At 43.0% G+C, this 11,658-nt stretch overlaps 5 protein-coding genes across 5 annotated transcripts; 3 read left to right on the top strand and 2 right to left on the bottom strand.

Moving 5' to 3' along the window:
• Window positions 1-261: 261 nt before the first annotated feature.
• On the top strand, window positions 262-2,476 carry FA14DRAFT_181427 (uncharacterized protein; the record flags this gene model as incomplete). Its single annotated transcript, XM_025501099.1, has 6 exons — window positions 262-320; window positions 390-479; window positions 551-638; window positions 712-1,310; window positions 1,365-2,295; window positions 2,366-2,476. The coding sequence occupies 6 exons, from the start codon at window positions 262-264 to the stop codon at window positions 2,474-2,476; spliced, it is 1,878 nt and encodes a 625-aa protein (XP_025353050.1).
• Window positions 2,477-4,682: 2,206 nt separating this feature from the next.
• On the top strand, window positions 4,683-4,979 carry FA14DRAFT_116326 (yippee-like protein; the record flags this gene model as incomplete). Its single annotated transcript, XM_025496167.1, has 1 exon — window positions 4,683-4,979. A coding segment is annotated over one exon (297 nt), but the record flags the coding sequence as incomplete, so codon positions are not given.
• A 310-nt stretch (window positions 4,980-5,289) lies between these two features.
• FA14DRAFT_157445 (uncharacterized protein) lies at window positions 5,290-6,567 on the bottom strand (the record flags this gene model as incomplete). The annotated part of the gene is made up of 1 exon (XM_025497895.1): window positions 5,290-6,567. One exon carries the CDS (start codon window positions 6,565-6,567, stop codon window positions 5,290-5,292), a length of 1,278 nt encoding a protein of 425 aa, XP_025353048.1.
• A 1,673-nt stretch (window positions 6,568-8,240) lies between these two features.
• FA14DRAFT_112943 (glycoside hydrolase/deacetylase) lies at window positions 8,241-9,401 on the top strand (the record flags this gene model as incomplete). Its single annotated transcript, XM_025495991.1, has 1 exon — window positions 8,241-9,401. A coding segment is annotated over one exon (1,161 nt), but the record flags the coding sequence as incomplete, so codon positions are not given.
• A 358-nt stretch (window positions 9,402-9,759) lies between these two features.
• On the bottom strand, window positions 9,760-11,586 carry FA14DRAFT_168770 (putative PRP19-non-snRNP spliceosome component required for DNA repair; the record flags this gene model as incomplete). Its single annotated transcript, XM_025500163.1, has 3 exons — window positions 9,760-11,168; window positions 11,356-11,508; window positions 11,574-11,586. The coding sequence occupies 3 exons, from the start codon at window positions 11,584-11,586 to the stop codon at window positions 9,760-9,762; spliced, it is 1,575 nt and encodes a 524-aa protein (XP_025353046.1).
• Window positions 11,587-11,658: the final 72 nt, after the last annotated feature.

Raw genomic sequence — 11,658 nt, 5'->3', positions numbered from 1 at the left:
GAATCGATCAAAGTCCTAATCCATCTGTCAATTGTATTCTATTTCGCGGAGAATGAATAGCAATTCAGTCAACATACAATTGTATCCTACAAGATCTGAAGAGCGGCGATTGATGAGACGGAGAGGCATTCTACCTCAATTCACGTCGCGTGAAATGATGAAACCGTGTAAGTCGATGAAAGATTGTACGTATTCCTCGTTCACACATCTGTCTCCGTCTCCATCCCATCTTCCATCATCAGCTCACTCATCCACATCAAGATGTTCTACAATCAAGATTACCTCTTGAGCAAACAGGCTGCTGGCTTGCACCTTGCATGGTGAGTTTTCGTATTTTCAAACATTCTCTCATCACTGTTGCTCAGCATGCATCCGTGTCAAATTCACAGGCTTGCCAGTACGATGAGCAATACAACCGCAACTGCTTTCAAAAAGATCTCAAAACGCGAAATTGTCTCTTTTGACGTGCGCAAGACATGGTAAGTTGAAGGTTTGTTGAAGTTAGAACACAATACAACCAAGTCTATTCATGCGCTCTCTCTCTCATCAGCAATGAGGTCGCTCGACCTGCACAGCCATTGGCATTGCGCACATCAGGCATTCTGATGTACGGCGTAGTTCGTGTGTACAACAAACAAGTAAGTAGATGCCATCAACTGCGCATACATTCGCGATTGCTTAAGTGGTCCTCTCGAAAAATCCTTTCCGTAGACTGATTTCTGGGCTCATGACGTTCAAGGCGCATATAATGCAATTCGCAAAGCTATCTTACAGTCACCTCATGGTGTTGTTCAGACGATCGGAGGAATCGCTGTTGTGGGTCAAGATACAGGCGCAATCGATTTGCCTAATCGTGGAAAACATACACACGAAACCGTGACTGCGCCCTGCCTTTCAGAATTGCATCGTCACGGTTTTTCCATCAGTGTTGATTGGCTCGAATTGACGGAGGATCAAATCTCTTCACAAATTGGTGATTTTTCAAACACGATTAGTGATAGTTTGAGCATGTTTGGAAGTAGTCTCTATGAACAATCTTTGGGACGCGCTCGTGAAGGTAGTTTTGACCATGGTCTGGGCATCTTTACCCCTCAACATCAGCCATATACAGCAGAACCAAACACGATCATGCGTCCTGGTGAAATTACTCCTTTGGGTCATCAAACCGATCTCGGTATGCTGGGATTGGATGATCTGGACTTACCTCAAGCTCTTCAAGATGGCATTCAATTGGATTTAGGCCAGGACTTAGATATGACCACCACTGGTGCAGGTGGATTCGATCTCAATGCTCTTGGAGACGACACTGGGTGAGTAAAGCTCGAAGGTAGTATTGAATGTCTACTGACATTATTCTGAAAAAGATTTGACATTCCTATGGAAGATGGCTTCCCTCAGGCACAGGACCAAAATGCTCCTCAACACAACGAAGATGAACGTCCGGCCAAAAGACCTCGTCTTGCCGTTGCTGATCGTTCGTTAGAATTAAGTTTTGCTCGAATCGAAAATATTGGAGAAAATTATGCGGAGAAAATGGCAATTCTACGTGCAAAAGAACGTAAACGTCAACTGATCAAAGAAGCACAACAACTTGCACGAACAAACATTTTTGGTCCTGGTATTGTTTTCAGTGGCTCAAACGTTTTGACTCAGCTTTGGACTACATGCATGGATGCACGTTTAGCTCAACTTGGAAGCTTAGCATCTCCTACCGAGTACCAAGAAGGGTTGGATGGGAATTTAAACGATCACTTTGGTCAAGGCGAACAAGTTCCTTTCCAGGCTGACAATGGAGAGATGCCCTTCTTTGATGGTGATCAAAGTGGATTCCCAGACCAAACATTGGATAATAATGCCAATGACTGGGATGTTGAAATTGGTCGAGCTGGAATGGATAGTCAACCAATTGAAATGCCATGGGCACGTCGTTCAACAATCTTACCAGGTATCGATGATACAACATTAGCCGGCGAAACTACATTAGGGATAAATACTCGTTCATTTGATATCGAAACTCCAAGTGGCATTCGTAGAATCAGTCGTCGTAGTGATCTCAGTCATGGTACACCAGACCATCGTCGCACTACTCTTAATGCTGGAGATGCCGGAATTGCAGCAGCAGAAGGTTTTCAATTGGGTGGCGAGGAAGGTGAGGCACAAGAGCAACTGAGCAGTCAAGCAATGGCAGAACAAGAGAATGTGCAATTTCTCGATTACGTCTCTGCAATCCGAGCAGGATTAAAGGAAGACGATATGTTGATGTTTAGCGATTTGGCGCCTGTATCTGATGCCCAAGTGCGTATGCAAGGTGTGAGCTGTAGTCCAAGTGGCATACTGACAGATTTCTTCTTTTCCTCATCTTTAGCCTGCCATTGCTGCTCGTGCTTTTTATCAGGTTTTGTCGTTGGTGACCGCACGTAAATTATCGGCAAAGCAAGATGTGCCTTATGGTGAGATTGTGCTCAAGGTTGTCTGATTGGGTGTACGATGTGGCAAACCAAGGGTATTCAGATTAATGAAGCTTTTGTTGGTACAAATTTTCTGGAGAAGGTGAAGAGCTTTTGAGAAGTGTCAGCTAGAAGTTTTTGTCTTCGAAAAGAAGCTTGCGTGCTCACCTTTGTATCATAATTGTGTAATTGTTGAAGCAAAAATTGAATGATTTGAACAGGTAGAATACATCATGGCAAGGTGCTTGTGTGTTGACTTGCGAACGATCACGACTCGTCGTCATAGCAGCCTTTGGGCATATGAAGCGGCTACGGGTAAAGGATCTTGAACGAAATGTTGCATAGCTTCTGAAAGAGCTGGACCTGCAAAAGAGACCAATTGAGGCGCTGCATTGGAGATTGGTTCAGCACGAGCATACCTTGAAAGAACAACGATGATGCCTAATAAGAAGATCAAAGCATGAAAAGCAGGATGATTGACTGGGCAAGCCATGATTGTGATCAGTGTTTGAGGTGATATGATGGTCAACAAAGAAGAATCCGCGAGAATGAAGACCGAAGCTTTTTGTTTTCTTGAAAAGTGTCGTGATTAAAGTTAAATTTGATGAAATACAAGAGTGATGTACTTTAGCTGTGTGTTTTGTTCAAGGCCGGTGATTGGCAAGCAACCCTGGGGTTAAAGGGATTTAGCGCGTTTAAGCTAGTAGGGTTGTGCCGACTAACCAGAAAAGGAGCCGAACATGCGATCCAATAGTGAAATGTTTATTAAAAATCAGCTGAGAAAATCGTAATGCATTAAAATACACCTGCACCAATAGGGTCATCATCCAACAAGGGGAATGCTCATTCTCTATTGACTATTGAATGTATTCTTCCACGTGATCTTCATATTCTACTGATTTGAATTCAGGCAGGTCATGATGGAATGCCCCTTTCTGAAGTATGACAATGACGATGGCTTCCTCTTCGGTATCATGACACTTTAAACATCGTCGTTCCTTATCTGATAGTCCGTGGCTCACATTTTATACAGTCAACATGTGCTAGCTGCCACGCTCGTACGAGCATGTCGGAGGATGTCACATGCTTGCCATGTAAAACGTTGAATTTGGCACTAAAACATGCAAAAGGATGCAAGCGTATGCAAAAATAAGAGTTTGTGGCTCTTTGCTGTGCATGTGTATGTGCTTTAGTGCTTCAAGACTTATCCGTATGCACTCGCACCCCACGCACGCACGTCTTTTGATCGATAGGTGAGGTAATAACTTTTAAAAGGGAGATAATGAAATCAATATTTTGGTGAAGTGATCTGACCATAGAAGTGCACACAACTGTTGGCCGCACGGATAAAGGGCGTTCCCCTTTTTGTTGATCCGAATTGAACCGGAAATTAGTACACTTCTTATGAATGGGCTCGGCACCCACTTTCCTGTTTTGATCACACACACACACAATCATCATTGTTGTCACAAATAAACATTTCCAAGGGAAGAAGGAGCTACTAAGCTTTCTGTCTTGATGACGAACATGACATTCAACTCTTTGGCATTGTGACACAAAACAAAAAAGATGACCTCTCCTTCTCCTTCTTGGCCAAGTATGCCAATTCAAATGGCAAATTCACCAACTTCAGTTTTATCAACTTCTTCACAATCAACAAGTGAATCAGAAAGTCAATTCTCATTTAGCATTCAACAAAGATTTTCACCGCCGCCTACTCAACAACAACACCAAAAGCAGCATCCAATCAAATTACAACCTGCTGCTGAAATCAATCAAGGGTCCAATGAAGATGATGACGAAGAAAGCTTGATCTTGGAAGAAGATGAAGATGAAGGAAATGCAAGCGCTTTCACAAATCCTTCTTGGTATGGATCACCTTTCGCCAGAAGGGACAGTCAACTGGCCATGCCTAATTCACCATTAGGAGCAGCAGCAGCATGTATGCAAGGAAGCAAAGAAGAAAAGGCAACTCCAACAACACATGTAGACGAAGATACGAATCAAAAGCTTGAAGCATATCAAAAAGGACTAAACCTAGCTCGAAGAGCATTGTTTGATCTGGATAATGAATTAGATCAAAAGTACAGCAAATCAGTCCAAGAAGAAGACCTGCTGTATCAAAGAAGTACAAAAGCTTTGGGCAAACGTAGAGCAATTGATGATCGTTCCGCTCTTCCTGCAACGCCTTCATGTGGAACGGAAATCTTGACTTCTTTTGAAGAAAGTCCTTCTTACCTTTGTGCAAGTTGCGGTACAACATTAGCCTTGCAAGATGAACTAATCTCAAAAGCATTCTCAGGTCGGGATGGAAAGGCATACTTATTCTTTTCAATCTTGAACATTCGTTCAGGTCAAAAAGAAGACCGACAACTTTTGACTGGGTTACATACCGTTGCTGACCTTAGCTGTGCAACTTGTCAAAGAAGCGTTGGTTGGTCTTACCTTCGTGCATTCGAAGCAAGTCAAAGGTACAAAGAAGGAAAGTTTATCCTCGAACGTGCCAGTTTACACAAATCGAACAATTGGTCAGCATTAGCATTGGGTGAAGAGGAGATTGAGATGGTCTTCTGAGCGATCTCCATCCCTTCTTTTCATCCTCAATTCTGTCCGCCACTATGTATGTGTATTGTCCTTTCTCTTTCTGTAGCCTCTGTCTTTTTCTGTATTCTCAGCATATTGTTTTCAGCACAAATTATCACACTCGCTTCGCGATCAGGCTTGTATCGTTTGTATATCATCAATGAAACTAATTTAACATTTTCTTGTATTGTGTTGATGTGCATAGATAGTACAAATGAGGGTTAAAATGATGTGAAAAATCACTTTTAGCATCCCATATCTATTCAGCTGAAGATTTCTTTCCACGACGACGAGTGGATCCTTTCTTGTTTGAAATTTCCGATCCCGAAACAGTACCTTCTCCATCTACACCTTCCCATTCTTGTTCTTCTTCTCCGTCTTCAGCTTGATCTTTGATGGCTTTCTTCTTGTTAGCAGCAGATTTCTTCTTTTCATCTTCATCTTCTGTTTCCTCTTTCCACGACCAAACTTGTTGTAATTCACCTCTTTGCAAAGCACGCAAGGCGACCGACAAAATGCAAGCAGGTGAAAGGTAAAGCAAAGCAGGTTGAGCAGCTTTGGTGAAATGCATAACGCCCATTGTAGTAGCCAAGCCAGCAACATAACCAATCATAGTTGCATGGAAGTAAGGTTTGGGGAAACCGGTATCATTCTTGGTGATCAAGCTTTTAGGATGCTTTTTGACGTACAGATGTTGATCGAATCGTAGAGCGAGTGCAACAAAGATTCCCGGAATCACAATATCACCCAAACCCAACATTGTCATTTGCCATTTTGTGTTACTGTCAATCAAGCCAGCGAACAAGTTCTTTGGCCAAACGATCTTGATTGGTCCATCAAATCCACGAGCGACGGATACCATCACGTTTGTGCCGAAAACCCAAAAGATGTCGTACAAGAATAAACCCATAAGCATGATTCCTCCTGTTTGGAAAGAGTCGAGTGAAAGCATCGAGATGGAGGATAGCGAAAGTGAAAGAGCGATCACATTGCTTGCAATCCAATGACGAGTGAGCAAGTATGCAACAACCAATCCGGACGAAGCCAATACGATAGGAGGATGAAGAGCTGTTACGCGAAGGGCGAGAATATCGACAGTTTGCGATTTCTTTGTTTTTGCGTCAGGTTTGGTTTGAGTTAAGAGGAAACGAGAAGCAGTGAATTGTCGTAAAAGACCTGTTCCTCTGGCAATAAGTAAGAATACTTTTGTAACTGCAAATGTACCAACGAAACCAAAGTAGAATCCCAATACACGATCAACCCAAACTTTATCCAAATATTTGAATACCAAAAACATGCTGAACAAGACCACTGAACCGATTACTGGAAGCCAATATGCATCTTCAGCTGTTAATGTTTCGGGAAGGGTGACACTTTCATCATCATCTTCATCATCTTCACCTTTGCGTGACTTTTTCAATGCTTTTTGAGTGGACAAAGGTGTGCGTAAAGATGCGAATGAGCCATGATAGATTGGCAAAATTGCACCGCTCATCAAAGCTCCGTAAGCCAAAAAGAGATCACGATCGGATGACATCTTGACTGTTGGTCTCTATTTGCTGGATAGACTGATATGATGGCAAGGAGAGGGAAGGATTTACTGTCTCTTTTCCAATTTGACACACAAACAACGCTCAGATCGTTTTGGAACGCGTACTTCTGTCATTTCTTCTTGAATTTAAGGCGTACATGCATTCCAGCACATCAACCCAACCTCTTTGGCGGGCGGGGGGCGTTCTACCTTCTATAGGCGTTGTACGCGGCGTGGGCGCGTTTGTAATGGGAATGCTGCACTTCCTGGCTGTTGCTAATGAACAAGAAAGTGTTGGTTGTGTTGATCTGCTTATTGCATACCAAAGGATGGCTGATAGAAAGATGTCTTGACATTTTAAATTGGAGCGAGCCTGACTCAGTCTATTAATCTCAAAAAGAGAGAGATGCATCTGTGAAGTCTAATGGTGATGATGAATGTTGTGATGTTGTAGGATGAAATAAGAAGTAGAATCATTGATCCTCCTTTCTCTGTGTCAAAGATGCAAATCTTTATTGAATATGCTTATGTAACCACATATCCTTCCTTAGAACGGGCTTTATCCTCCTTAAATGGAATCATGCACAATACAACAATAACTCGAAGCACAATTTAAGTGGCGGGATTGCGGTGATCACTATACGAGAAGCTAAAGGGATTTTTGTACGCCAATGATGACCGCTACTGAAACTGTTGTAAGACTGAAATCTTTTGTATGGGCTGGGCCTGACTGAGCAGGGACTATTCATAGTAGTGGTCACTTATGTGCATGCATTAAATGTCAATTAACGGACGCCAAGATCCGATTGTCGTATCAAAATGTACACGCCTGATACGCCTGACATTCTGAGTGGCTGTACATTAGGCGGGAATGAAATTGACTGTCTGTATGCCCAAAAAGCAATGAAAATTTGCATGCATTTGGCTTATCATGCACAAAAGCTCAGGACTCCGGGTAAATGAAAGTCGAGATTCATTTCGGTGAAAAAGGCGATTATTTCGGGTTTTGAATTTTACACTGGCCTGGTGACTATTGAATATCAAGGGTTGACGCGCGCCTATACTCTGGAAGAAGTGATCAACAGTCTCTTTGCCCCCCAGAGACGGAAACTTCCGAATTCGAAAAGTAGGAAACACTGGTTAAACGCCTCAATCAAACTGTTTACTAACCTTGCAGATATTAAATTTTTAGGTTCCTGTTTGCGCCCCTATCAATACACGCATCTGTACACTGTTATGTATTTCATTCGTAATGGAGATTTCTGCGTGATTGGTCTTAATGGGAACAAAAGAAACGGAAAATGCTTGGCAGCAGAATGACAGTATGAAAATGTTGATCTGGAGAAAGATTCACTTGTAAAACATATGATATTGAACCCGTTTTCTTTTCTTGTCGTGTGTGCTTCAATTCAATTCTTCTCTTTCCACCATCAAGATAGATTTAGTTTACGAGATTCTCTCAGTTCACGTATCCTAATCCCAAACATACCCTCATCATGGTCCAAGTTAATGCTTTCTTGGGCTTAGCGGCCTCTTTTGTCGCTTTGTCATCCGCTTTACCAAATGTAGCACAACCCGGTAATGACGGTCAAGGATTACAAGCACGCAAGCCAAACCCAACGCCATCTCAATATTTTGCCGTGAAACGTCAACAAGGACGTCAAACGACAGGTGCATTCTCTGCTTTCAGTGGCACTCTTCCCGCTTCTGTTAGTTCAGTCATTGCCACAATCACAAGTGGAACAGATGCAAGCGTTTCCGAAGTGCCACCAAAGACAACTTACACCGGTGGAGCACAAAACCCTTCCATCTCAAACGCTCCTCCATTGCCAAGTCAAAGTGCAGTTGTTGTTTCTAGTTTCCCCGCTTTGGACAAGAGCCCTGATCCAAGTCTAGCTCTATCACAACAATTCATTGCTAAATACGATCTTTCAAGCGTTCCAGACATTCCCATCACTGATGGAACATGTAACGGTCAATTCGGCGCAAATGCTGCTGCAAACAGATATTGGACCTGTGGTGGACACACTGCACCTTCTGATATCACAGCTTGCCCGGAAAAGAACCACTGGGGATTGTCATACGATGATGGACCATCTCCTTACACTCCTCAATTGCTCGATTACCTTGAATCACAAAATTTGAAAACAACTTTCTTCATCGTTGGTTCTCGTGCTCTTTCTCGTCAAGATTTATTGCGTTATGAATACATGAACGGACATCAACTCAGTGTTCATACATGGTCTCACCCTGCTTTGACAACACAAACAAATCAACAAATTTTGTTAGAATTGGCTTGGACAATGGAGGTTATTCGTCAAGTTACCGGTGTTACACCTGTTACCATGCGTCCTCCTTACGGTGATATCGATGATCGTGTTCGTGCAATTTGCAAGATTTTGGGTCTAACACCAATCATGTGGACTAGCACAAGTGATACAATGACATACGACACAAACGATTGGCGTATCGGAGCAGGTCAGGTTAGCGCTGCTTCTGTTGTTGGTAACTTTACACAAATTTTGAACAATTCTGACACTTTGAGTACCGGTTATATTGTTTTGGAACACGATTTGTACAAACAAAGTGTCGAATTGGCAACTGAAGTCGTTCTACCTATGGCTTTAGCACATACTCCCAAACAAACACTTGAGCCTATCTACCAATGCTTGGGCTTGCAATTGGGTGACTCTTATGTGGAAACCAACCGTAATGTCTCAGGAAGTGGTGGTATTGCTTCTCCGGGAGATACAAACCCTACTTCAAACAGCTCCTCAAGCGGAAGCAGTAGCGGAAACAAAGCAGGTAACTTTGGTTCCTCCGGCAGCGGCTCTTCTGGCGCTTCGTCTATCCTCTCATCACAAAATATGCCATTAACACTCTCTGCTACATTGGGATTGGGCGCCATCCTTGCTTTCTTTGCACTTTAAGAGTTTGCTTATAGCTCTTGCTTTCATGCTTTAATTTACCACTTTCTTGCTCTTGTAGAGTGCCTCTTTCTTTCATTTGGCATTGCTTCAACTCATGCTTTTCATACCTCATGGACATTGTTTTGCATTTCAACTTATATACATGGATTTTCCAAACATTATAATTCTTACTTTCCAAAGTTTCATCGAGTGAGATAGCCAATAGTACAATTTAAGATGATAGAAAGTAGTTACAGAACATTAATGCAGTACATACTTTGTCCGTCTCTCAGCTCTGTTGTGGAGCAAAAGACCGAACAGATCTGTCCAAACTTGAAGTAAACAGAGCACCTTTATCCCAACTCCATTTACAGTCCGTAATTGGTGCAGAATGAGCATCATTGGAAGACCATAATAGCTGCCATGTCTTATTAGCATAAATGCGAACATCAGATCCGACAACGGCCAAAAATTGAGCACTAGGGTCAAATTGAACGGTGATTGGGAGAGGGTTTCCTTTCGCATCAGCTGCTTCCACTGCAATCGTTCCGGACTTTGACAGTTTACGTAGGTCCCATATTTCTACCATGGAAGATGTCGCGCTTGCTAATAGATAGCCATTTTCACTGAAATTTAGAGAAGAGACACTGGTTGATGACTCTGAGCTGAACGAAGCACTCTCTTGACCCGTCTTGACATCGTAAATCACAACGGAGCCAGACGAAGTGCCGGCAGCCAGAAGGGTTCCGTCAGGATGAATGTCTAGGCTGGTGTACTGGTGCGAGGCTTCGATCTGTAGAAGTCGCTCGCCAGATGATACATCGAAAAATCCAATCGTGCCATCTTCTGATGCTGCTGCAAAGTACAGTCCTGAAGGATGGACGGCCAGTCCTGTGATCGCTTTCTTGAACGATGTAATCGAATGGGCAAGTGAATATGCATTCTTTTCATTCCCATCCGCTTTCCATACGTGCACACTGTGATCAGCACTAGCACTGACCGCCCATTCAGGAACTTCTCCGTTCTCAGATATGTTGCCGAACTCTACACCGACCAAAGATCTGACAAATAGTACTTTATTGATGGCATCGCTATGTCCTTTTAGTGTTGCTATAGTCTTGCCGGTCGATCTCCTGTATACCTGTACCTGCTTATCCTTCCCACCTGTCAAGAGCAGATCTCCATCTAGTGAAACATCCAATGCAGTCACTCCGGGAGATCTTGTGGTGTGTAAGGAGGGCACGCTCTCGAGCTGTGCGAATTGCGATACGCTGGATGCTTGGGTATATCCTTCTGGTTTTCGTTTCATTTTAGCTTTTCTTGTAGAGGAAAGTGTTGCAGATGTTTCATCAATCGTGGCAATGTATGAGCCTGGCATTCCTCTTATTTCGGAAGTGGATGCATTGTTTGCATCTGTCATTTCCGCATCTCTTCCAGTAGCACCATTTTGTCCCATCGAATCTCGCAAACTTGCCAAAGCTGTACGTGCTTCATCACGTTCCCATAGTAATCGTGCAATCACACGATTTGCGCTATCGTTGGCATATAGTGCATGTGCAAGCTCTTGTCTGACACTGTCGTATGCTTTCTTGAGTGTGAATGTTTCCAAGACGGATGCATCGATCTCATTCTGTAGGGTCGAAAGTAGGGACGGAATGGATGAATGTGACGGTGGTCTCGGTGCAACGGTCTTTGGATCTATGGGAATGAGCAAGATAGTGTCAGTCAAAGCTCTAACAGCACGCATTCTTGATTCGCAATCGATCAGCTAGTGTAGAATAAGCATCGCATGTATGAAACATGCTCATCAACAGCCTTCTAGTTGATAATGTATTTTTAGGTCTCGTTTTCATCCTCTCGAAAGGTGACATGAATCAATACTCACTTGCTTTGATTTCTATTAGATCATCCTCTGTCAATGTATCTCCCGTTATCGGATCTTTTCCGTTCTCTTGTATGTACTTCAGGATCAATCGTTGTTCATACACCAATCCACTCTTTTTCGAAATCACCGGTGTTACTGGAGGCTCGCCCGAGACTGTTAAGGAAGAGAGGATGCGTCAGAATGGAGACGTGTGAGAATGTCTTCTTAGCATTACTCACTTGCACAGAACATGTTGCTCGATCACTGAGTTGTTAATAGTATAGAGTAAATGTATGCATTCTTCTTCTTGATGACCATCCAACG

The sequence above is a fragment of the Meira miltonrushii genome, assembly GCF_003144205.1.
Source record: "Meira miltonrushii strain MCA 3882 unplaced genomic scaffold FA14scaffold_4, whole genome shotgun sequence".
NCBI classification, from domain to species: Eukaryota; Fungi; Basidiomycota; class Exobasidiomycetes; order Exobasidiales; family Brachybasidiaceae; genus Meira; species Meira miltonrushii.
This window is presented reverse-complemented; position numbering and strand designations above follow the sequence as displayed.